The sequence below is a fragment of the Schizosaccharomyces pombe genome (genome assembly GCF_000002945.2).
Source record: "Schizosaccharomyces pombe strain 972h- genome assembly, chromosome: II".
NCBI lineage: Eukaryota > Fungi > Ascomycota > Schizosaccharomycetes > Schizosaccharomycetales > Schizosaccharomycetaceae > Schizosaccharomyces > Schizosaccharomyces pombe.
Window position 1 is genome coordinate 4,453,056 of NC_003423.3, and position 24,359 is coordinate 4,477,414.

General features: G+C 32.7%; 7 protein-coding genes and 13 long non-coding RNA genes across 20 annotated transcripts, besides 1 other annotated feature; 9 read left to right on the top strand and 11 right to left on the bottom strand.

Moving 5' to 3' along the window:
• Positions 1-22: 22 nt before the first annotated feature.
• Positions 23-1,106, top strand: fub2 (PI31 proteasome regulator family protein; the record flags this gene model as incomplete). Its single annotated transcript, NM_001023871.3, has 1 exon — positions 23-1,106. The coding sequence occupies one exon, from the start codon at positions 23-25 to the stop codon at positions 746-748; it is 726 nt and encodes a 241-aa protein (NP_596848.1). The 3' UTR covers positions 749-1,106.
• Positions 232-1,682, bottom strand: SPOM_SPNCRNA.1695. The gene has a single exon (NR_150593.1). It is a non-coding gene; the product is annotated as a non-coding RNA (long non-coding RNA).
• A 2,050-nt stretch (positions 1,683-3,732) lies between these two features.
• SPOM_SPNCRNA.6619 lies at positions 3,733-4,395 on the bottom strand. Its single transcript, NR_195967.1, has one exon. It is a non-coding gene; the product is annotated as a non-coding RNA (long non-coding RNA).
• SPOM_SPNCRNA.6620 lies at positions 3,958-4,411 on the top strand. The gene has a single exon (NR_195968.1). It is a non-coding gene; the product is annotated as a non-coding RNA (long non-coding RNA).
• A 214-nt stretch (positions 4,412-4,625) lies between these two features.
• On the bottom strand, positions 4,626-6,592 carry SPOM_SPNCRNA.6621. The gene has a single exon (NR_195969.1). It is a non-coding gene; the product is annotated as a non-coding RNA (long non-coding RNA).
• Positions 4,640-6,787, top strand: nrg1 (amino-acid permease). The gene has a single exon (NM_001023872.3). It carries the CDS (start codon positions 4,955-4,957, stop codon positions 6,710-6,712), a length of 1,758 nt encoding a protein of 585 aa, NP_596849.1. The 5' UTR covers positions 4,640-4,954; the 3' UTR covers positions 6,713-6,787.
• SPOM_SPNCRNA.6622 lies at positions 6,594-6,977 on the bottom strand. Its single transcript, NR_195970.1, has one exon. It is a non-coding gene; the product is annotated as a non-coding RNA (long non-coding RNA).
• Positions 6,978-7,314: 337 nt separating this feature from the next.
• Positions 7,315-8,616, bottom strand: SPOM_SPNCRNA.6623. Its single transcript, NR_195971.1, has one exon. It is a non-coding gene; the product is annotated as a non-coding RNA (long non-coding RNA).
• On the top strand, positions 7,504-9,079 carry say1 (sterol deacetylase Say1; the record flags this gene model as incomplete). The annotated part of the gene is made up of 1 exon (NM_001023873.3): positions 7,504-9,079. The coding sequence occupies one exon, from the start codon at positions 7,504-7,506 to the stop codon at positions 8,647-8,649; it is 1,146 nt and encodes a 381-aa protein (NP_596850.1). The 3' UTR covers positions 8,650-9,079.
• Positions 9,080-9,907: 828 nt separating this feature from the next.
• SPOM_SPNCRNA.6624 lies at positions 9,908-11,033 on the top strand. The gene has a single exon (NR_195972.1). It is a non-coding gene; the product is annotated as a non-coding RNA (long non-coding RNA).
• A 536-nt stretch (positions 11,034-11,569) lies between these two features.
• nam3 lies at positions 11,570-13,231 on the bottom strand. Its single transcript, NR_150594.1, has one exon. It is a non-coding gene; the product is annotated as a lncRNA nam3 (long non-coding RNA).
• Positions 13,232-13,554: 323 nt separating this feature from the next.
• Positions 13,555-14,557, top strand: SPOM_SPBPB2B2.05 (class I glutamine amidotransferase family protein). Its single transcript, NM_001023874.3, has one exon. The coding sequence runs from the start codon at positions 13,699-13,701 to the stop codon at positions 14,458-14,460; it is 762 nt and encodes a 253-aa protein (NP_596851.2). The 5' UTR covers positions 13,555-13,698; the 3' UTR covers positions 14,461-14,557.
• On the bottom strand, positions 13,741-14,249 carry SPOM_SPNCRNA.6625. Its single transcript, NR_195973.1, has one exon. It is a non-coding gene; the product is annotated as a non-coding RNA (long non-coding RNA).
• A 449-nt stretch (positions 14,558-15,006) lies between the features above and the next one.
• Positions 15,007-15,318, top strand: SPOM_SPNCRNA.6626. Its single transcript, NR_195974.1, has one exon. It is a non-coding gene; the product is annotated as a non-coding RNA (long non-coding RNA).
• A 644-nt stretch (positions 15,319-15,962) lies between these two features.
• On the bottom strand, positions 15,963-18,109 carry SPOM_SPBPB2B2.06C (phosphoprotein phosphatase). Its single transcript, NM_001023875.3, has one exon. It carries the CDS (start codon positions 17,948-17,950, stop codon positions 16,145-16,147), a length of 1,806 nt encoding a protein of 601 aa, NP_596852.1. The 5' UTR covers positions 17,951-18,109; the 3' UTR covers positions 15,963-16,144.
• A 408-nt stretch (positions 18,110-18,517) lies between these two features.
• Positions 18,518-20,139, top strand: SPOM_SPNCRNA.6627. The gene has a single exon (NR_195975.1). It is a non-coding gene; the product is annotated as a non-coding RNA (long non-coding RNA).
• On the bottom strand, positions 18,564-18,954 carry SPOM_SPNCRNA.6628. The gene has a single exon (NR_195976.1). It is a non-coding gene; the product is annotated as a non-coding RNA (long non-coding RNA).
• Positions 20,140-21,089: 950 nt separating the features above from the next.
• SPOM_SPBPB2B2.07C (uncharacterized protein) lies at positions 21,090-21,876 on the bottom strand (the record flags this gene model as incomplete). The annotated part of the gene is made up of 2 exons (NM_001023876.2): positions 21,090-21,348; positions 21,383-21,876. The coding sequence occupies 2 exons, from the start codon at positions 21,874-21,876 to the stop codon at positions 21,090-21,092; spliced, it is 753 nt and encodes a 250-aa protein (NP_596853.2).
• A 45-nt stretch (positions 21,877-21,921) lies between these two features.
• Positions 21,922-22,083: an LONG TERMINAL REPEAT.
• Positions 22,084-22,282: 199 nt separating this feature from the next.
• SPOM_SPNCRNA.6629 lies at positions 22,283-23,643 on the bottom strand. Its single transcript, NR_195977.1, has one exon. It is a non-coding gene; the product is annotated as a non-coding RNA (long non-coding RNA).
• On the top strand, positions 22,922-23,619 carry SPOM_SPBPB2B2.08 (uncharacterized protein; the record flags this gene model as incomplete). Its single annotated transcript, NM_001023877.3, has 1 exon — positions 22,922-23,619. Exon 1 carries the CDS (start codon positions 22,957-22,959, stop codon positions 23,617-23,619), a length of 663 nt encoding a protein of 220 aa, NP_596854.1. The 5' UTR covers positions 22,922-22,956.
• Positions 23,644-24,359: the final 716 nt, after the last annotated feature.

Sequence of the window (24,359 nt, forward strand, 5' to 3'; positions counted from 1 at the left end):
TTCGTATATAATTTAAAAAGCCATGAGTTATAACGGAAAAGATCTGGGGGAACTTCAACTTAAGTGCCATCAGTCCATGTTACAAGCAGGTGCAGTCTTTGAAAACTGTACTTTTGTAAATGGTGATGTATTATTAGAAATTCCATCGTTTTTTATAGAATCTCTTCAATTTCATTATTTAATCAATCAAAGTGAAAAGATTTCGTTAAAATTGATATTTTGGAATGAGTTAGTATACTTGCTAGGATTGAATGATACATCAAAAGCATCAGCTACAACCTCTTTTCAACAAGGTCAAATTGAAACGAAACCAGATTTAACTTTATTTATTAACGAACTTTTAACAACAAAAAAAGAGCACAAAAAATTAGACAATGATAACAGAGAAAGTGAAATACCTTTCAGTGACACGCGTTTTCATGATGAATTCGATAGAGAAAGCAGAGCTTGCCTACATCGTTCTGAATTCCCTAAAAATCCTCACGCATTCTTAGCGCAAGATTTACCACATGGTCTACCTCATAGGAGAGCAGCTTTACCTTGTGAAGCCTTAGGTTTTCATCCAAATGTTGGTGATTATTTTGACTGGTACCCTCATAGGCCAAACCATTTTGGAGGTAAATTTGATGGCCATTCTAGAGGTAGAGGTGCTGGTCGAGGTGGATTTTGTGGTCGTCATGGGAGAGGAGGCTTTGGTAAACGTAGTGGGCTACACGGATGTCGTGAGGAATTTTGGATGCAAGTGTAGTTTAATCAACCTTCTTATGTCTCAAGAACAATTTGCCTGCTTTACTGATAACATTTACAAGAAATTTTGTCAAAAAAAAAAAAGAAAGGAAAAAAAGGAACAAAAAAATAAACCCCTAATAAGGACTGACATTTATAAAAAGAAATTGCAAAAAGTTTTTGAAAAGCATTGTTTGCTTACCCATACCTTATTAAAGGGGCAATAAAAAAGTTATCGAAATCAGATAAATTCAAAAAGTCGCAATAAACTAAATGTTAATGTTGTAATTATACTTGAATAATGAAAGTATATGGTAGAATAGATAAACTTTCCTAAGATAGCCATAAAACAGTAATATGAAAAAGCTGTAAACTCATAGAAATATTCGCCATTTTTATCGTTTTATTTCGAAAATATCGGTGATAAAATAAAATGGGTCAGAAAAGCCTTCGTTGGACTAATATAGATTTCGTAAAGAGGTAGACCAACTTGAGGTTGTTCATTTTAGGCTCGGGGACATAAAATTTTAGTAGATAAACTAAACGGAAAAATCTAAATTGGTCATCACTGAGACCTCCATTTTTGTTTTTTTCATACCTTAAATTATAATGGTTCTTTGTAAATATTTATTGCCCTAATGCGTAAACTGTTGAAGGTAACTTGCAATTAACTTGAGTTTATAGAATTAAACAATCATTTTTTATTATATTTAGTTCTTTTTCGATGTTATGTAGGTACGAAACTTATAATTTGATATTAACCCGTTGCATATGTTGAAGAAAAAAAAAATAATCACAAGAAAGATTTTTTGGGCTAGCCTTTGTCTTTTCAATTCAACAAGTTTTTTAAATCAATGTGAATTCATAAACTCAGATATAGGAAGAAGGCATACTCTACACAAGGTCGGATGTTTCAACTTCATCAAACTGACAGTTACACATATAAACATTCAACGCGTCATGCTATTTTGTTATAGTAATTTATTAAAAAAATGTCAACATTTTACTCCACGTTGCGTTACGTAATATCTTTGTTTATGATGTAGTATTAATTCGCAACACATCTGATACAATCGCTCTTCTAGTACATTTAAATTAAAAAGCTATCTGGGAAGCCGACAGGATCTACCATTGTTCAGATCAGCTATGAAGGCATCTACGAATTTATTGTTTTATTGAGAATTAGGCTCTAAATATATTGTTAGAAATACACTGGTGATTCCAACATGGATATGAGCTTATTGGCTGTTTATCGTGTAGCTTATCATTTACATTTCAAAATCCCTTCAAACCCATAAAGATAGATAACTAAACTTAAATCCAAACAAATCTAGATTATTGGTAGTTAACTATGGAAAAATATAATAAAGTAGAAAATTTTCCAAAAAGGATCATCTAGAGGTAATCCTCGATTTAATAAATCATTCTTTAATAGTAGATTTTATTCATTAACTAACTGATTATCTCTTTGCTAATTCTCTAGATAATTAGAATTGCATAACTTAATAGTACTTAGTAATAATGTACTTAGAATGTCACTGTAAAAAAAATTGAGTGTATCAAATAGGCTTTTGTAGTAGAAACGTGCACTAGGTAGAGCACTGATATTCTCTCTTATGGTGGTTATAGTATGTTTTAAGTCTCTCAGTTGATGGCGCAAAGTTAAACGATCCCCTCAACCCAAAAAGATATAAATTTGCAACTAGAAGTGAATATAATGTAACTGTGAAAGTGAGTAAAAAGCTAAGATACAACATTAATTGAAGAAAAATATACGTTAAACATTGGTTACCTATTTAAATAAGCAAGTACTTATCTGCCACACAGGCAATTGCTATTTGCGAAAAATATTAGTTCTCAGGCTGATGAGACTATCAAAAATTAAATAAAAACATATTAGTATGTTTTTTTATATAAAGTTTTATTTTAGGATTACGAAAGCAAAAATTATTGACCTAGAATATGTATTTTTTAAAGTTATGGATAAGCAAGATGTGCAATTTGCTAGTACACTAGTATCGTATAGTCTATACCAACGTAAGGCACACCATAACTCGGTTATATTGTTTCGATCTGGAATCTATGAGTTGCTTATTTACTTTTTTTTGGATCTTACTGTTTATATACAATAACATAAGGTGTAATTTTGAATGACCTTACATGTTATACAGGTTCTCAAAATTTTTAACTTATCTCAAAAAATCCGCCTATTTTTTTTTTTTATCAATCGTGATCTCAATAACGTATTGGTCACGTAGTCACTGAAGCCTGTGTCAGTTTGCAGTGACTTATTAGTGAGTTTTTTAATGGTGTACGAAACAGCATAATATCGATTGTTATTAGAAAATAAAAGTTTATGAATAGAGAGAAATGAGTGGATTAAGTAGATTAGTACTTCCTTTTATAAAATTGACAAAACAGGTTCAGTTGAAACAGTTTCCACAGATAAACCATACATGTTTTAAAAATAGTCATCAGATGTAATGTAAATGATATATCAAGTAGTTTAGCATTAAAGACATCTTATTTAAGTAGTGGAATATAAAGCAATAAGCTATTTAGCGTGATATTTGTAATTTATAAGCCAAAGTAATATAAATACATAATTTTTTGTAGTACTGCTACAAAACCACATAATTCTATTTCACAGTAAATATCATAAAAAAATATTGATTGAACTAGAATATCAACCAACATTATCCAATGATTATTATCAGTAATATCAAGACTCATAGGTAAACGACATAATAACTTCTACCATCCTTTCATAAACATAAATGACGTTGTCTATGTTGGTTGCTGAACTAACCTAAACTTTTAAGATGAACCCTTAAATGTTTGAGACTTTTAACAGAAAGTTGCACGAGATAAGGTAATTTGCATAATAAACAATTATTTATGAACAATGATTTTCGCGCAAATCTATCGTTTATTAAGACTTTTTCGCTATTTTTTTTAAGTTAATTGCATGTACTACTGCGACAGTCAGCAGTTGATCTGAATTAGCGAACATTAGGCTACAAAATTATTGTGCTAATCAAAACAATCCATTTCGTCTACATTGGTGCAAAATTAGTGAACAATCAAAAATGCACGTAAACTCTTAACTTATTAGGAAGTCCTATATGTAATTAGCCGCTTTCAAAATATTACGATATATTGAATGAATCAAAACTCTAATGGTTTGTTTCCTACTGTGACAGCAGTCTTGAATAAGATGTTATTAGGAAAACGACTCAAAAATTATTTCAAAGTACATTCTCATAGTCAGAAGATCATCTGTTAAAATCCATTTCTTAGATATATGAACATAAATCGGCACATGTTTAATAAACGAGTACGAAGTCATTCATCTTTCCTTATCAGTGGCAAGTGATTTGGCTTCGTTTCTGATAGTGATACGTTAATAAGACCATCGATAATTATCAGTTCTCTTCTTTCGCTAAGCCGGTTATTTTTATAACCGCGGGTAAGAAAGCCCCATAGATACGAACTTCGCCGAGTTACTACTAAGCGAGATCCATGGATGCTAAAGCTCGCTCTTTAACAACCGAGTCTAGAAAGTAGAGAAGATAAAGACATTAATGTCTGTATTCTCAGTAAACTAGTTTTTGAAAGCGTAAATACATTTTCTGTCAATTATCTTGAGTTAACTTCGCCAATATTTTGACTCTTTGCTACGTAAAAGAACTAATTTACAATCTCAATATTCTAATGAAACAAATGATAATTATAATAAAAAATTTTTGATGCGCATTTTTTAATCTAGAAGTGCATCCCTTAAAATTCTCTTATTGATTGGCGATTACCATTCAAGTAACAGGATTCATATGTAAGTGAAGTTGCTATAATAAATGAATAGATTAGACACAGACTTGAGCTTATAAGTAGCCGTATGATCCTTTCATTTTGTAATATAAACCTATCTTCAGGACCCAGCGTATCTCAATACTCTTCTGTAAATTTTTAAAGCAACATTGTTTACCATCACATCCCTAGAGCCAAATCCTTGTCAATACTATACCGCATACATATTAAAAGTAAAATTTCTTTTAATCGTCAGTTTATTAGTCAATATTTTATTTGAATCTGTTTGCTGTTCTAGTTAGATCCAAGAATAGCAATACCTGACCTAACAATAGTCTATTTGGTTTCCAGCCTTTTAGGTACAAATCTGTTGATTGAGCTTGCGCCGTGAAATTTTGAAAGAAAGAAAAGATATTTTGAGATGAATGCTTATGTTAGGGATTCTGAATCCGTATATTCAGAATCGTATCCTCCCGAAAACTTCATAAGTAATGAACCCGAGAAATCAAAAGATAAAGACAATTTCAACGGCGAAGAAGTCATTTCTTATGTCGGTGAGGTCGAAACAGTCCCTGCCAAAGAAGAGAATGTATTTCGACGATTCATTAATGGATTTAAAATTGAAAAAAACCAACAAGATTCTGCCGGACAAGGACTAAAGCGTCGGCTTAAGAGTCGTCATATTCAAATGATCGGTATTGGTGGAGCTATTGGTACCGGTGTTTGGGTGGGAAGCTCTAAATCTCTTTATAGGGGGGGAGCAGCGTCAGTTTTAATTGACTACTGTATTGTTGGAACTATGGTTTTTTGTACTGTTTATGCTTTAGGAGAATTAGCTGTTGCCTTTCCTACGCGGGGAAGTTTTGTTACACATGCTACGCGATTCATCGATGAATCATGGGGCTTTGCACTTAGTTGGAATTATGTATTCTCGTTCATTGTTACGATTCCATTAGAGTTGACGACAGGAACAATGATGATCAAATATTGGACCAATCTAAACAGTGGTATATGGGTGACAGTTTTCATCGTGTTCCTATTTTTTATTAATATCTTTGGAGTAAAAGGATATGGTGAAATGGAGTTTATCATGTCTACTATCAAAGTGGTTGCAATGTGTGGTTTTATCATTCTTGGTATCATTATTGATTGCGGTGGTGTACCAACTGATCATCGAGGCTATATGGGAACACATATTTTCCGCGAAAATGCTTTTCGCCACAAATTTAAAGGATTTTGCGCTGTATTTACCAGTGCTGCATTTTCTTTTTCCGGTACTGAATATGTTGGTGTCGCAGCAGCTGAAACAGAGAACCCCGCGAAGGCCTTTCCGGTTGCAGTAAGACAAACGCTATTCAGAATAGCAATATTCTACATACTTTCACTTTTCATTGTTAGTTTACTCATTAGTGGTGCTGACCCTCGGTTAACTTCATACCATGGAGTTGATGCAAGTCCATTTGTGCTAGCTATTAAAGATGCTAACATCAAAGCGTTACCTTCAATTCTGAATGCCATTATTTTGATCTCCGTAATCTCTTCTGCTAATGCTCAGTTGTACGCTGGAAGTCGCGCAATTCATTCCTTAGGGTGTAATGGCTTTGCTCCTAAGTGTTTTACACTGGTTGATCGTGAAGGTCGACCTCTCGTTGCTCTTCTTATTTTGTTCTTGTTTATGTTTTTAGGTTACCTTGTCGAAACAGGACAATATGACACTGTATTTGACTGGATGCTGTCGATTTCTGGTTTGGGTACATTATTTTGCTGGGGCAGTATATGTCTAGCACATATTCGGTATAGAGCCGCTATGAAACATCAAAACAGGAGCCTCAAAGAGGTTGGATTTGTCTCTCCATTTAATGTTTATGCTTCCTATTATGCTTTTATACTAGTTTGCTTAGTGTTGGCTGCAGAATTTTATGTCTCCATTTTCCCTGTTGGCGGTAAACCAGATGCCAGTGCATTTTTTGAAAACTATTTATCTGCTCCTGTAATTCTAGTTTTTTTTATATGCCACAAGCTTTATTACAAAACCAAACGAATTACTCTTTCAAATATGGATTTGGAAACTGATTTTGCATACAAAACTCCAGTGGAAGAAGAAGAAGAAGAAGAGAAGAGTGCTGGTTCCCTAAGTATCAAACAAAGAATGAAAAAGCTATCTGATATGATGTGCTAAACTATAAACCTAATTATTCATCTTAGAAATACCATTTCCGTCTATTGTTTTAATTTTTCTTTGACATTTGTAAGTGCAAGGATTGTTATTTTAAGCCATCCGTTTTACCTAAGTATATTACAACAATGTAAGGATCACAACCATATTACAGTCAAGCTTAGATATACCCTTGGTACAGCTAGCATGCAGGGTAACAAAGTCAACTTGTTGAACGGACATGAACTCGCTGACACTAGAACCCCATCGTAAAATTCAAAATACTTTAGTTTGGTAGAAAAACTTAATACACCAAAATGATTTTTTATGGGCAAAGAAGTCATAAAATGCAAAAATATATGAGCCGAAAGTTTAAAAATAGTTGATTGCTAAACTCTGTGCCTTGAAAAATTAAATTTTAGTCGATTAATATTTCTAAGCTAGTCCTGTAAAGAAAAACTTCATAACATTAATAACTGATTTGATCAATGATTTACTAACTGTTTACAATAAAATATAAATACCTTAAAACTATTGCTTGTAGACATGAACTAAGCAAAGCTATCTATCAATTCAAGGTAAAACTAGTGAAATAGAACATCTTATTCTTAGTAAGACAAGCTAGATTATTTAAATTAATTATTGCAAAAGAGATAAAAGTGTGTTTATATATGCAATTGGTAAATTGTATAATGACGTAGGACTTTAAGGTAGGATCTGATGCCGCACTTTCAATCTGCTAACCCCATTTAACCTGTTTGTATCACCACATATTCCGGACCAAGCCATAACAAATAGTCTCCTTTATCACTGGGATGATATCTTTGTCTCTGTTGTATAGAATACTGACTTTACCAATAATATTAGTCGGTACAACAATATTGTATTTTACTATAGGAACAAATTTTCCGCACGATGAACTTCGTCATAATTTACTGTCGACTCTTTTCTGTTCTTCAATGTTACATTTATCCAAAGGCTTAACTGTTAAAGATGTTCGAATTTTCTTCCATGATTCGATTGGAAGTACTTTGTTAAAAAACCGAAAAAAGCTAAATTCCGAAAATGAGTTACCTAACTATGGCGAAAAATTTACTCACAAATATGATAATCAGGATATGCCCGATTCCGTATGGCTCGCAAAGGTTAATGGAATGACAAAATCGGATCCTATTATTCTGCACTTGCATGGTGGAATGATGGCTCTTCCTTATGACAAAGTAATTTTGGTTGGTTTATCTAATTTATATAAACTATTCTCAACGACGATGAACAGACCACCTTCTATTTTACTGGTGGATTATTCTTTGGTATCTCAAGGATACACATATCCCAAACAAGTTAGGGAATGCCTTAACGTCTATCAAGTCCTTATATCAAAAGGTTTTAGAAATATAACTGTGTTAGGTGAATCTGCAGGTGGTACATTGATTTTATCGTTTTTATACCAAATTTCAGAATTATCCAAACTTAACAAAGTTGTTTGGCCTAAAGGTGTTGCTTTAATTTCACCTTGGTTAGATTTGACAAATGCTAAAAAGATTGGTTCATACAGGGCCAACGATGGCCTTGATGTAATTTGTTATGAAACTCTGAATCGATTCGGAAAAGCCTATGTTAATAATGAAGAGTCACTATTTACTTCTTCTGTTGTAAACATCAACATGAACTGTGATATAAGCATTTGGAGTAAAATTCCTCCCATTCAAGACGGGAAAGTACTTGTGTTGTTCGGGGAGAACGAAGTGTTTCGAGATGAAATATTGTCTTGGACTAGTAAAATTGGCTTATTGAAAGCTTATCCTAATAGGGTTTTAATGGATAAACAGGGAATCCACATAGGCCTTTTTTTGGAAGAAAGTCCTTCAATTGGACCTGGAATGACAAACTTGGATATTTGGAAAAAAAAGTTCTCCGTTAATTCTTTATATACGTTTTTAAGGGAAACTTTTGAAGAATAAACGTTTATACTATTTATTTTTTTTGCTATGAATTATTAAAATTTTGCGGATAAGAATTAGATTCTCCATCTGCTCTTTCTTTCTCTGTTATGGATGGTTGCAAATGATTTGTTTAGTCAACAATTACTTACTTTGAACATTCAACATTTAAATTATCTACTGATAATCGTAGCTTTATTATTGTTACCTTTTATCTTATCTTATTCATCATTTTGTTTCTTTCATTATTTAAATGTTTTGATGAAAGACTGACCTGAAATTTGAATGTTCGGAGACGGTTTCAAAAAAAAATCTGATATGACTTTTTGTTATGTTAAAGGAAAAACATACTATACGTATTATATATAAAGCATTGTTTCAATGATTTAAAACATTGGGTTACGATAAAAGTACTGTAAAAATATCATAACATTATTTTTTAACAGAAGTGCACTTTTAACGGCTTTATTCATTTATTGTTGAATTTACCAACGGCGCTGTCTTTAATGATTTTTGTACGCTATAAGTATGTAGAAAACTACAGAAGTCAACTTCCTCGTAGTCTTCCATTCCAAAACCAAACGCAAGCACTAGAAAATATACAAAATACGCACATGAAATGTAAAATTCTATATTCGGTAAAGCTGTTACCTCAAGCGTACGGATGATCTCAAAGTCTCTACAACTATTGTAATTTAGCCAATTATTTCAGTAAAAAGAAGCCAAAGCTACATTCATCTGGCTTTTTGTACTTTTTTGTTTTAAATTCAATACAACTAGTTTAATCCCTAATGTAAACAGCCATTAGAAATTTTTTATTGATGCAAAAAAAAAAAAAAAACTTAGACTATCGACTGGACCTGTCTATCACAAACTTATTTCAAATATATCTTAAAACGATAGTATGACTAAACATCTGCACCGAAACTTTATTAGCTCTGTCCGTTTGATCTAAAAATTCCTCATTCTTGACATTTATCAACAATGAAAGGATTTTTCTCTACTAAGTTTTTCACGTCTTGGTTTTAGTATATATATAATAGACGTTAAGAGAAGAGGCAGTGACAACGATAACACAACTGAAACAATCATTGCTTAAATTTCTTCAATATATTCCGGTGTATGACCATTTAAGTAGTTGCGGCGAAACAATGTTACCAAGTAAATAAAAAGTAAATGCAGTGGCACTAGTAACCGCTTTTTTGTGCATCCAGCAATGTTCGTTACAATTAACGAAAATAGGAAAGTATTGGCCGCAGGGAGCCACACGATAAACCATACACCAACCAATCGTCCCCACGGATACGAAGCCGGAATTTTCCAAATCATAATACACCCAGAACGGGTAAGACAATTAAAAAAATTCACTGCTAAAAGGCGGCTATTTTTTAAAAATCGTATAAATACAGCTGCAAGGAACATAGCGCAATTTCTATTGCACCAGATGGCATACTGAGTACGGTAGTACGCAATTGATTGTATCCTAGACCTTTAATAATTAAAGTACTGAAAACCCCGATTCCATTGGTGATCATAGAACACACTGGTTATAAAGCAAAACATGTTACCTGTGGTCTCGTAATGCTTCCAATGCATGCTTGATTTTCAATTGTTTACTGTCAAGACCCGTTCGATTAACACGGACTCGTTCAATAGCAATTCTCTTCTCTCGCAGAGAGTAAAAATAAGCTTCCAAAGCTTATTTCAAGCCCAAAAAAGAATGGTCCCATCCAAATGATATAAGCCCAACAACAATAAAAACATACCTCCAAGACGCAATTTTCCCTTCAATATGACCAAGCCCATATGAAAGAATTGAACCGAATATTTGTGCTACACATTAAAATGTATGCCAAGCTAAGGTTGTAATCGGTTGTTCTTCACTACCACTTGGATGTTATATTGATAAATGCAGGAGTAATGGGAGCCTTAAAGATTCACGTAAGGAATCGGAGGCCCAATAAAAAAGGACCATTCCTGCAAGCAGCCATCAAACAAACCAAGGCACTCCAAAGTGTAATGTGGACTAAAATAAATAATGAAAGGGGGGACTTTTCATGAGTAATGCAGCTGGGTATTGAGCAACTAGATAGCTACCGCAGAGTATTGTCATAGAACTATAGGTATAGATGTCTATGTGGGTGTCTTGTTTCATATCATAAAGAGCAGCATATAAAAGAGGTGTCTTGTCCAAATGCTCGACCATAAGCTAAGGCACATGGTTGGCATCATCACTAAATCAATTTTCCATAAACTTGTCGGGCTTCTTCTTTTGTATATGTTAAGTCAACACCAGCAAGCAGCTCAAATTCTACGGCATCTATGGGCCAATGTTGTAAAAGGACTAATAGTACCTTCGACAATCTTTTCTCTCCAACTGCCTGCTTTTTCTCATTTTTTAAATAGTTTTGAAGGTTCTACATAATCCATATTATGGCCCATAGGAGACAGACCAGAATAAGTAGCTTTTCAAAAGTTTTAGATTTACTTTTTTTTATTCAATAATTTTTTAGTAATCTTGAAAAGAAACAGAACAGGCGTTACCTATTTTGGCAACCTTAAGCTCGTTTTAACATTCTCGAGAAAATGAATTAATCAAAAGAATTCCAATTAATTAAATTTAAAGACAATTTGATCTGCTTGAAAGGTAATATAGATCTGTAAGTACCTTATATAATTGGACGCTTCACAAGAACTCCGATAATCCAACGTCAAGTGAATGTGTGGATCTACAATATCATACAGATTCTGTTTTTCAACTGCTTTACTGCTATCGGTTATAAGGATAAATTAAGTGTTCTCAATGATCAGTAAACCGTTGTTTCCTGTGCAGTTCTCCTGTACATATATTCATGTATGGATATATTGTTTTCAAAATAAAAGGATTTTTTCTTTAAAAATTGATTCAGATGGTTAATGCTCACATTAGAGTATTTCGTCTGTAGGTTTTGAAGCGAAATATCAGACCGTAAATTTAATCAAACAAAAGTATACTGTGAAAATCCGAACAATAAGCGGTGTATATTTTCGTATATCAGATAATCTAATCGTTTTAGATGCTTTATGGCAAAACAAATTATTATAAAATGAAATCCTTCGGTTAATTGCAGTATAATGTCTTGCGCTCATTTCTTGTTTTAGCATGACAAGTCGTGGCATCTCCCCAAAAAACAAGAAAATAGGTAAAGTTGAAAAATTAAACTACGTATGTACAAATTGAACATAGGCTGATGATTTTTATTATAGAGTTGAAAACATGTTCTATACATTTAAAAGTTCGTAATGTCATCGTTATTGAGGTACGATCCTTTATGGAACTAATAAGGAACCAGCGTATTTATAGGACTTTAGGACTTCAGAGTAGCTTCATGCTTTGGGAACAATGACAGTTCTGTGAGATAACCTTCATACGTTAGGAACATTGTTTGGGAACTGACATTTACGTTGCTTAGTGAACAATTTGGAAGAAAAGGTGTGTATTTGGTTTGTATATAGTATGATTTTTCCTCATATTATGTTGATTTATCAATGAGTTTAGAAACATTTTTGATATTTGGTTGCTGACTATTCAGGTTATTGACTTTTCCAATGAATCCAATTTGCTTGCCAATTTCTCGGAAAAAGTACCGGGGAGAGAATTTCAACGGTTTATTCATTAAGTTAAAAGTTTTCGCAATAATTTTTTGTGTTTGTTTACATCAAAGTTCAATTTACTTGAAGATGGGTATTATGGATTCAATTAACCTTGTCAGGATTCAACTTAAATTGGTTCTCTTCCTACCAAAGGAAATTGTTATACTTCTTCGTGAATAACTTGAGACTTGGTTATATCGAAGACGAGGCTCAAGGGACAGTGATTCAAACAAAAGTCACAATTATTCAATTCATTCCTACCAACAATTAGCAAAATTTGTTCCCCATGTACAAAACTTGCTAAGGCAATATAATTTGCTGATGACCTATTTGCTCAATTAATCAAGACACACAACTTCTAACGTCTTCAATTTATTGCTTAAAGACTACAATCCAATCGGCTATACAAGGTAACAAAGTATTCAACTAGTTGCTCTTTTAGTCAAGGGATATTTTATAAAATTCCTTTGTTTTCCTTAGCAACGCTAAAAATTTGTTTTGGGAAATTTGATAAGCAATCAGAACCTAGAGGTATCTCATAAGCATTTCTTCAACCAAATGCACTTTGTTTTAAAACATTTATAGACTTTAAAATATAAGTTTTACTACTGATCAAGCAATCATAAAAAATGAGTGCAAAGTTTAGAAAATTTAAGAGCGTTTTTTACGCTTCTTACCCATTGCCAAACAATTAAAAATAAAGCTCATAACAAATAATAACGCTTTTTTCGCACGGATGATAGACAAGTCCCATAGTAGTGAATCTGTAGAACGGACGGCAATTCCTCGGAAGTTCCATGATCCCAGATCGTAAACCTTTTGACTATCTGCCGGAATCCAATCTAGAATCTCGTAAATAGATTTCCTATAATCTCCTGAATTTGCTACATTCCTTAACAAATCTTTTGCTAGAATTTTTATCTGGGTCTCTCCATTCTTAGAGCACCAAAAACGCAGAAATAAACTAGAGTAAGGATATATAGCATATACATATATATATATATATAACCTGCTAAGTTATGTAGCTCGCAATTTCTCCACAGTATTGCGCAATTTTAGTGCAACAAGTACATGTAACTTATTGCTATCTGATTTTCTCCTCGCTACTAATCAAGTCTGAATAAGCGAAAACGACTTTTTAAGCGAGAAGTAACTTATGCCTTCGCAGTTTCAGCATAATTTTCACTAGTGTGATAGTAATTCTAGAATGTTCAAAATTACTTTGGACAGAAACAAAGTCTCATATTTTCTGAACTCGTATAATTTTTTATTAATTCAATTTTTGTCATTCCCGCTTTCCGCAATTGGCTCATACCTTGAAACAATAGCGGGTCGTTGTGCGTTTTTGAGGCATTTTAGTTGATACTAAATTAAGCGATAAGAAACCAATATATATATATCCAAGTATGGTGATAATTTTATAGCGAAATAGAAAAGATGGAATGCCCTATTATTGCTTTGAGTGTCGGGTTTTCTAATAACTCACAGCCGTATGTAGAAGCAATTATCAAGGCAGGTGGTTGTCCAATTGTCATATATCCTGGATTACAAAGAAACAGTATCCCACCTAATATAGATGGTATAATACTAGCTGGTGGTGAATCGGTGCATCCAAACCGATACGGAGAAGATTTTGATCCAAATGCTCCCAAAAGTGTCGATGTGATAAGAGATTCCACAGAATGGGGAATGATTGATTTTGCCCTCAAAAAAAAAATCCCTATCCTTGGAATATGTCGTGGTTGTCAAGTCCTTAATGTATATTTTGGAGGAAGTCTATACCAAAATGTTTCATCTTGCGGTTTTCGTGATATTCATCGTCCAAGTAAACCTAGGCATTATTTAGCTCATAAAGTAATGGCTAAACCTGGAAAACTTAAAAACATTTTGGGATCGAATGTTATAGATGTAAACAGTATTCATGATCAGGGTATCAAAACTTTGGGAATGGGTTTGCAATCAACTGTTATCTCTGACGACGGACTTTGTGAAGGAATCGAATCAAAAGATGGTTTAATCATTGGTGTACAATGGCACCCAGAAGCAATCATCGATAAACAACCGCATAGCTTAAAATTATTTCAATATTTTATAAACCGCTCAAAGTGGCATATGAAACAATCCAATATATTTTCTAATGTTCCCCACGAGTCAAGTTTTTACCGAAATTCAATAATCTCTATTCCAATTGCTCCCTAAGTACTTGCTTGCTCTTTTTTTTTGCTGAAGTGAATTTTCGGATTGTTGAGAATTTCAGTGTTGTCATTATGTTGTATTTAATTCAAATGGAAAGTCCTCATAATTTTTGCTTTTTATTTATTTATTGCATAGTACTTTCTAAGTTTATATTTAATTGTGTTTATGAAATAGAGATTTCGTCACACTATCTATATCAGCGAAGGATTGCAACCGAAGAGATTTTAGTGTAAAAAATTTCGTAACCACCATGGCAATTCTAATCTATTTCGTTAATCAAATTATCCAATTTATTGCCAAGGTTGGATTATGGACATGAAAAAACTGTAACTCCTCAATATCATCACTGACAAGATACTTTGTATTTTAAACTATATATTTATTTATAGGAGTGCTTGAATAAAATTACCGATAAAATGGTTATTCAAGAAGCGTGCATGTAATTTGTAAAGAAAATAAATTGTGGACAAAATTTTAAATTAAATAAGCGATAAGCCATCTTAGACTTCTCATAATCAGGTATCTTAAATGTATTTGGGAAGCAAAAACTTAAATTCATAATTTTCTAAATACATTGATATATTTAACTTAAGGAGTGAATAATGATGATACGTATAACTCAAAGTGCCAGTTTCCTTTGCAATGTCATTACTGCCAAAGGAAAAAATGAGCAAAGTTTGCTTAAGTCATAAAGTATATATAATGCTTAAAATTATCTGGCCATTCAAATTTTGACTTGTTCTCCTTTGAAGATAGATTTATGTCGATACTCTTTGATACATACTTGAATATCTGATCATGGACATAAACAGATGGCAACGAAAGAGCTCTTAATTATTTTTTTATTTTTTGGGAGAATAGAATATATTTGCTACGGTTATCCAATTGGTTCATATATTGGTATAAAACTCAACATATTTAAAGTGCTATAAAGATAAAAAAATTGTATATAGCGAGCAATATATAAATTTCATACGATCTAAAATCACGTTTTAATTTCTAATACCAAAAAAAACGATAACATTTCTATATCCTAAAGTTAATAGTTACAATGTTTTAGCAAATAGATGTTCAATTTTGTATACTTGTGAAAATGGAAAATCAAATTTTTTTTATTTAAGTAAGAAGTGCTTACAATGTCTTTGATATTATCACGATCGAAGCTTGTTTTGTATATATTCAGTCCGATTTATAAAAAAATTTTTAGTTAGTAGTGCGAATTGAAGTTCTTTTAATAAAAACTCTGCTACAAACACACTTCAGAGAAGTTTGCATGATTCTTACTATGACCAATCTCACACTTCAGTATTTTAAAGAAACATAATCCGGCGGCATCTTCTTACCATATATATTTTAAATCTGTTAATCTTGGAACTAATATGTAGCTAATTTGGGGTAAATATAGCTATTATATGATAACTTGCAATAAATTATGAACAAAAGGAAATTGATATTTTCATTAATGTAGAAAAAATAATTTTCAAAATGATTTTAATGTCTCCAATAAAAACTCGTTTAACTATATAATTATTTTATTTGTTGACGATATATTCATTTTTAAAAATATAACATGTAAACCAACAGTTAATTTATACATTCTAACTGCAAAAACTATAATATTCAACCTATCAAGTTTAAACACTAAAAAATCTAAGATATCTTCGAAACATAAATATAAAGCTAGAAGTTAATCACAATTATCACTCCATTCTTGTTGAACAAAATAGGCAAATGAATAAGGAGAACTGTCGTAACCATCATCACGAACCCAGTATTGTGTAACGTTTGAAGAAGTATATAAAGTGTCATTTGCCATATTGTTCAAAGCCTTTAGCACGATACTTTGAAGGAAATTGAGGAAGACAACATCAATTGTTTCTGGCGAGGAGGTAGCATTAAACCCAGCTTGGGCTTGAAGAATGTTAGGAGTAGCATACGAAGGAACAGAAGTATGTACTGTATCATCTCCATCTTCACCAAAATCATCACTTGTAACATAACCGGGATTAAGGGCAGCCAAATTTTCATTTATGTTGCGTAAATTGGATCCCCCGTTTAAGGTCGAGTATAGCTTCTTAGCGTATTTATAAGGAACATCTGCCAAATACATATAGTAATTAGTAAGAAAAGGGTTTAATTGGAACATTTCGTCGGGTCCAAATTTTCCTTGATACATGGAACCTCGTATACCACCTCCATTGCTAATGATAATTCGGGGCACAGTTGAACGGTTTCGATTGGTAATTATTTCTGGCAAAACACGATCAGTCATAAGCTTAAAAATACTGTCATCAGATTGAGGAGAGACTTCAGTCATATAATAGTTTTTAGGGACGCATCCAAAGACATATGAGAGGTTAAGATCGTCGCGATACTGTTTAATAATTTTAGATAATTCAATGCCTTCTGGGGTATCGAAGGAATCTTCTGATTGTTGAGTATGGAAACGGAAGTTCTGGCGATTGAAATCAATGTAACGGCGCGTGTAATACAGAGGTGTATTTGGAATAGGGAGATTGGGATACGACTGGCGAGTTTCATTGGTGACGGGACGACCAACATATTGACGGGTTGCATTGGATGCTGCTAGGCCATCAATTGAAAGCCAGCCTACAGTTTCACAATATCTACCACCCTCAAGAGATACAGAAGACTCGTCGTAAACAGCAAAGTCACGAATATGAGAGTGACCGCCAAAGATTTGAATGGGAGTATCAGGATGCACTTTTCTAATTGAGGCATGTAGTGACTTCCATTCGTCCCAATCGCGAACCGGAATATGTCCAAGTAATAAGAAAAGGTCAACATCTGTTCTATTTATTTGTTGTTGATACCATCTGGAGTTGACGGCTGTCTCAACAGGTGTAACAACAGTGTTGTTGGCGTTACCGGTGAAATCGTAGAGGAAGCCTACAGCAAGAACTCGAACGCCATGTTTCGTAGTAAAGTAGGCAGATTCAGCCGCAAATTGCTCCAACTCATTTGATGAGTTGAAGATTTGAACGTTAGAAGCGAGATAAGTTCCATTCCAGTGAGGTACAAAATATTCGTGGGTATTATTAGAAACGGATGCTTGGTACAATTCGTGATTACCAATCGTAAGAATATCATAGGGTAGGTACGTAAAAATGTTGTTTGTATATATTCCTTCTGGATCAGAAGCATCAGAAAGTCCGTTTCCGTCATGTAAATCACCGGTATCAACTAATAATAAATCTACGTCTTTAAAATCAGCTAATTCCTTCATCCGCAAAACAAAAGACTTAAATTCGCCAAAGTCGGCTTTATAGCGAGCATCTCTAAGGTGACCATTAAGCCAACCGTGAGTGTCCGTAGTATGAATGAAATTCATTTGACCCCATTCTAAAGGTTTAATGATTTGGTTCCAATCATACATTGTAGTTAAATCGGTAGACGAGTAAGCAATTACAGAACCAATACAACTGAACAAAAGCACAAGGGTTGACCAAAAATGTATCGAGGCTGTCTTCATGTTGAGGGAGTCGGGATAAAGAGCTTAACAATCTATTTCGCTGTTTACCGAGGGTAAGATTCTTTAATTTATACAAAAAAAGATCGGCATTTCGAAATTCAATGTTTTCAAATTTCCCTCAGTCAATTCATTAACATCGTACAACCTTTGAAAAGTGTCAGTGTCAAAAAAAAGGTTTACAAAACTTTGTCGGAGATTTCAGTCCCATTTTGCTAATGACCTAATGTCAAAATTTAGTAATGAATTGAAGTTGCGAAGCAACTTTGAGTTTGCTGCAAATGTATCTTCTTACATTATATTAATTTAAACAATCAAAATTCATAATAATTATAGACAGTGTTATTTCTTCGTTCCCTTACTCAAACATTTATTTAAGTAAAAAAACTCTTTAGCAATGGGAATGACTCGGAGTTCGATGGGAAAACCGTAACATCAGTCTCAAAATACTGTTAATGGAACATTTGTGTTTTGCATTATGTCATTTACGTCCTTCGGTATATAATAACGCTATGTTCGGTTGACAAAAAGTTGTCCTAAAAGTTTATTTTTAAGACATGCACTTTCTGCTTACGATTTTAAAAAAAAAGAAACATTGTCTTGCTAAGCTATAATTGAATATTTTGTATGATCTAAGAATTATTGTTAGAGCTGTGAGAACCAGTTCTAGTACTTCAATGAGCTTCTACTATAGTTGTTGTCCATATTAAACATTGTATCGGATTCAATCTCTCCGGGAAACACCAAGCCGAGCGGACCATGAATGAGAGCATACAGACTTTCGATTCTGTTCATTACGAAAAATATTAGGTAGTACATAGCCGACAAATCACTTACCGGTAGGATATGCCAATATCGACAAGCGTATGGGATGGTGCAAAAACGGTAATATTTCAAAGTTGGCTTCAATAATAGTCGACAAAAGCTCTAAGTTTAAAAGACGAAGTTTAATAACATTTGTGATGGTTTGCCTTTTTTACATCAAGAGAAATTTCATTATGCATATAAAACAAAAGCATATTTGAGTTAATCAAAATAACCAATTATTGCTTAGAACCAAAGAAACCCCGATTTACGCAATTAACTTAAATAAAATTATTTTGCAAGGAATATTCGACTTTCGAATGGAAGTATTTTAACTTCGACGAACATTGAAATGACATTGCAAGCATTTCCGTTCAAATTGTTCAATATTTTATAAAAGTCAGAAGTTAAGATTAGAACTAATATATTGACTACTTTTTTTTGACTACTTCAACTTACCGGAACTAGACTACTCCGACATTGCAAAACGTGAGATTGGTTTATCAAATATTTACCACTTTAATATCAGTTATTTTCAAAATATCTTTTACTTTATTTGCAATTGCTAAAAGCTAGTTTTCGAAATGAAATTCATAATTGGAAGTTAGAGCTTAATATCTAGTCCGTCACTGAGTTCTTCATGAAGTGTCGTACATTTTGAGAGATAAAGAATATGAAATTTGTCATTTTTGTTGCTTGTTTGCCCAAATTAGCATTTTATTGACGGTAAAGGATAATGACATAATAAAAAAGAGGGATGAGATAGAAGCGGAAGTAGTATTGCTCGGCATATTAATATGATTTTTCAAGAGTTAAGACGGTTTAAGGTATATAACTTCAGCTAAGCACATTAAATTCACCAGGAATTAAGCAGAACTACAAGAAGGAATTCTTTAAGAAATTTTCGATAAGGTGACTTTTACCAATATATTTTCTGAAATCACATATTCAAATTTGTCTAAAAAAAGAATAACAGCAAAAAAAGCATACATTGTACTGTCCACCAATATTACTAAAGAAAGTATGAGCAGAAACAATCATGAATTGATCCAACATCGTCAAGACATTGCATAAAAGCAATAGAATATAAAATTGAACATAAAAAACCTTTTCATACTGACAATAAAGTATCAAATAATGTAGACGGAAAAGATACAATACCAAAACTTTTTGAAAGGGTTCAAAAAAATTGAGTAAATACTTCTATTTAACCATTAACCCATTCAATTCGATTTTAAGCTGGAGTCACAGATAAAATAAGTATGTGATTACATATTCTGTTTGAACACACTCATGTCGCATGTTCTGTAAAAAAGGTTGAAATATAAAATGATAGTATTTTGAGTGATCATTGGACATTAATGCTAACTTACTCTTTAACTTAATTCCTAAGAGGGAGTATACTTTTTCTTTAAGATATCCGTAAAATATAGCTTTCTAGTTCTCTATTTTCTCGACATTATTAAGGTTCACATTCTTAAAAGTTACAAACATCTTTAAAATTGTAAAACTTTTTAAGATACTATAAAGTTCATTAACTTTTATTAAATAAGTATATAGTAAATAACCGAACTCTGAAAACTGCAGCTTTCGTTTTCCGGAAAATAGCAACAAAAGAATTTGATTACAAAAATGAGAATTCATTAAAAAAACAAATGAAGCTATGAAGGGTAAATAAATTCTACAGCCTTGTCGCAATGACATGTTGGTCTACTCTATCTACGATCGTACTCGTAGACATAGTAGTAATATTTCAAACAAGTAAAAATTAAACGATCAGCAACTTACCAACATGTACCTTTTATTTTTGACTGTGTTTAATAGTGTATTTTTACATTACCATTAAGAATCGAGTATATATCGATGAGTTCAAAAATTCTGTAATATCAACTCAAAAGACTTGGACCAAAGATAGCAACAAAATTACAAATAAACCAACGCTATTAACAAGCCTCCAAATTCCAGAATAAGCTCTGTTTATATCCGGCTGGAAAAATCTCCTTAACTGCAAATTTTTCCTTTGTGCAAATAAAATCACAGAAAATTAAAAAAATTAGTAACGACTATTAGACCTTTCTTTTTTCACGAGGGTAATGCTGATAATAAAGTTCAGTTATTAAGAGATCAGTTTCCTTTGAATAATCCTATCTTTCTTTTAGTGAACAACAAACTAAGATATTTTCTGAAATATTTTAATGATAATGAATTCAGACTATATACATGAATGGGCAATGAATTTGAATAGAGATGGTTAAATGCAAAACAATGATGAAAGCGAGAACAGAAAGACATATTTTCCATAAAATCAATAACATACTTTGTAATTTTTGTTTTAGCTTTAAGATTGATTGTTGTCTCTAATTGAAAGGGTTTCCCCGTTGTGAGTAGGTAGAGTAAGAAAGGCAATCTCATCTTTAAATGGTTCAATCTTTAAGTCCAAAGCCAATATTACTACTTTATAGAGAGCCCAATGACTGAAATACAAAAGACCGGTTATAGTTGCACCCAAGGCTGCTATAATCATTCCCAAGGCTGCACCCAGGACTGCTATAATCATACCGGTCTCCCGTAAAGCAAGCACGCAAACTCTGCAGAGACTATTTTAAATTATTAGTAAAAAAAAGGCATCACTGTAAAGGAAACATACAAATTAAACCAAGCAACAATAAAATAAACAAACAAATGTAAATAGCAATAGGCCCCCAAATTTCACTGTAAAACCGATTTTCATTTATAAAACTTTCATTTATCCAAATTGAAAGAAAATCTTTGACTTCAAAGTTCTTGTCTATTGCGAAAACAATCAAAATACACCAAATAATAAGCAAGGGCCAACGAAGTTTACTGCGGGTAGAAATCCTACCATCAGGATAACAACTATCATGAAATTTAGAAAATTCAGTAAAAAGGTTATTTAAAAAGAACTTTATTTTATCTGTCTTAATGTTTATTTTATCTTTTTGAGGCTTGATGATGTTGGTAAAGAGATTTTGTTTGTTTACCTTTTCAGGCTTACACAATTCAAGTCCCCGCTCCAGGTCCACATTACGAGTATCTCTTACCATAAATAACTCATTGTAACCAGGGGGGTCAACCTGTTTTTTTGCGCTTTCTGGATTTGACATTGGAATAAAATCACAGCACTGCAATTTGATAGCTTTAGCACCACTAGTAATGTTTTACAATGTAAAATTAAACAGTGTGGTTTATGGAAGATAATAAGAAAATATAATAAAACATTTTAAAGCCATAAACGAAAGAATTAAAAAAAGATCAAAATTGGTGAATGTTTTACGTATCCTTAAATCAGATACCAAACTGCGTAGCTTACATTATTATACCGAAAACATTCACACTGTCTGCAAAAATTACTAAGAATACTATAGGCTGCGATGAGTTTTCTTAGTGATTTTTGTTTTTTTTTTTTAAGGTTTACACATTGAATGAAAAAAAACCAGTATATGTAGCATCAATAGGACTTAAGCATTTCGACAGATTTAATATTTATTACGAAAATGTTCATCAAAAGTAGTAGAAGATCTTCCAAATATCTTCAGATTCCTTTGATTCGTACAAGGACTAATAAGACCATCTTCAAAGAAAAAATAAGAATTATTTTTAAAGATGTCAAACATCCGCATACAATTGTTTTGTATCGGGATGGTATTGTTTATTTATTAGTTTCAGAACTTTATTATCTAAAGTTGAGTAACAAAACTATAAATCGTTTTTGCAATTGAATATGCCGTAACCATTTCAAATGCTGTTAGCGTGAAAAGCATGGGAACAAATAGACCGCAGACAATTAGATATAAATTCAAGATCAGAGAAAAAGGAAGAAGTGATTGATGATTGTTTACCCAATTGGTTCAATGACTTTATTCAAATTAGGAAATTAGGCCATTTTAATATTAACTTCTGACGAAAAGCGGGAGAATCAACCAGTGTTGTAAATTTGTCTTAAGTCGATGATATTTGCAATGTTCACGCAATTTAGATGAATTTTTCGCTTCGCTATAATGATACATGGGCAATCAACCCTAACCCATAGTGCGTAGCCAATCATTTTAGTTCATGCTGTCGCAAAACAGAAAGGGAATTGCAAACCCTTTAGCAGTAGTAAGTAAACCCTTGTTATAAATAATGCTTGTACATGAATCCGGTTATGTTGAAAGGACTATTTTTTATTCATTTGATTTGGGATAATGATTGTACAACATAAAACAGCAAAAATAGAAGAAGATCATGGCTTATTCCAACCAATCTTGCGTCCCTCAGATATCAGCAAAACAACTGATACGAAATTTATTCAGTCTTCCCCGTATATTGAAAAAGAGCATTGGCTGGACTTGGGAACCTTAAGTGTCGGCCATTACTTTTTATCACTAGCTCTTCAGACTTTTGTTCCCAAAGATTCTGTCCGTTATGCCCATCTTCCTTATGCTCAAGCCTTTGATATTGCGGAAATTGTAAATTTGATACGAGAATATTCACATAAATATCACAAACATATTCCTGCCTTTTCCGCGTATATTGTAGCATTTCGTTCCGTTTTGCAACCCGAAGTTCAAGTTTCTCCAGAGGCACGCCATAAATTAGCAGAAATTGATAAAGGATCGCATTTGGAAGCAAACGTTTCTGGTGGCTTATTAAAGTATTGGTATGGTATACCTGACGATGTATTCGGACAAAATTTGGCTACATGCTGGTGGACCTCCAAAGAAAGCGCAAGACTCGGAGGGGCAGGGAAAATACATAGGGAAGGCTTAAAAGCTGTTCGTGGGTGGTACAAAAATTGGAAAATTGAGGAATATGAGCTTGAAGTCATTGAAGGAGGTAGTAGTTACATTTTCAAAGGTCTTTCATAGCATAACAAATCTCGTAATTCAGTTGGTTACCAGTGTCCAACCATAAGAACCATAGGTTTGGACAGTTAAATGAGATGAATTGCGTCTTTTCAATTGGTTTGACTTACTACAACATAAATCAGCAACATTGTGTAAAACCGTAAAATAAATTGTTGGCTCCAATAGATTAATCAAAAATAAACATATCTCGACATAAAAAAAATCAATAATATCATTAAGCAAAAACAATTGAAAACTTAAATAATGAAGGTGAACTTTAATAGTATATTTATGTACTATGTCACATGGATTATTTATTTGAAGACAGATAAAATTTGGTAGTATTAACGTTCGTTGCTGCTTACAAAACATAATCATTTCCTTATCTCTAATTAACTTGTTATTATAAGGGCCTTAATATATGTATCTACCAGAGGCGAAAATTTTCGATGTTTCGTCTCAACTGCAAATAATAAATCAGTGTTGAAACAAAATAAACCAACATGTTTATAAATTGATCAACAAAGATTGTTTCAAATTTTTTTACAATTAGTGTGGTATTGAACGGACTATTTACGCCATGCAAAATAAAACTTAACAACCAATTGGATATTAGACTTTGATGGCCTAAGGAAAAAACTTCTAAAAAAGTATACTGACCTAGATAATAGGATTAGTTGTCCATTATATGCATTTAAAATAATTGCTCATAAACCAAACCCATGTCCAAAAAATGAGTATTAATTTGAAATAACAGTTAC

Excerpts from the sequence above, each read along its gene's own strand:
- nrg1 (NM_001023872.3), top strand. The coding sequence starts at position 4,955 with ATGAATGCTTATGTTAGGGATTCTGAATCCGTATATTCAGAATCGTAT.
- SPOM_SPBPB2B2.05 (NM_001023874.3), top strand. The coding sequence starts at position 13,699 with ATGGAATGCCCTATTATTGCTTTGAGTGTCGGGTTTTCTAATAACTCA.
- SPOM_SPBPB2B2.06C (NM_001023875.3), bottom strand. The coding sequence starts at position 17,950 with ATGAAGACAGCCTCGATACATTTTTGGTCAACCCTTGTGCTTTTGTTC.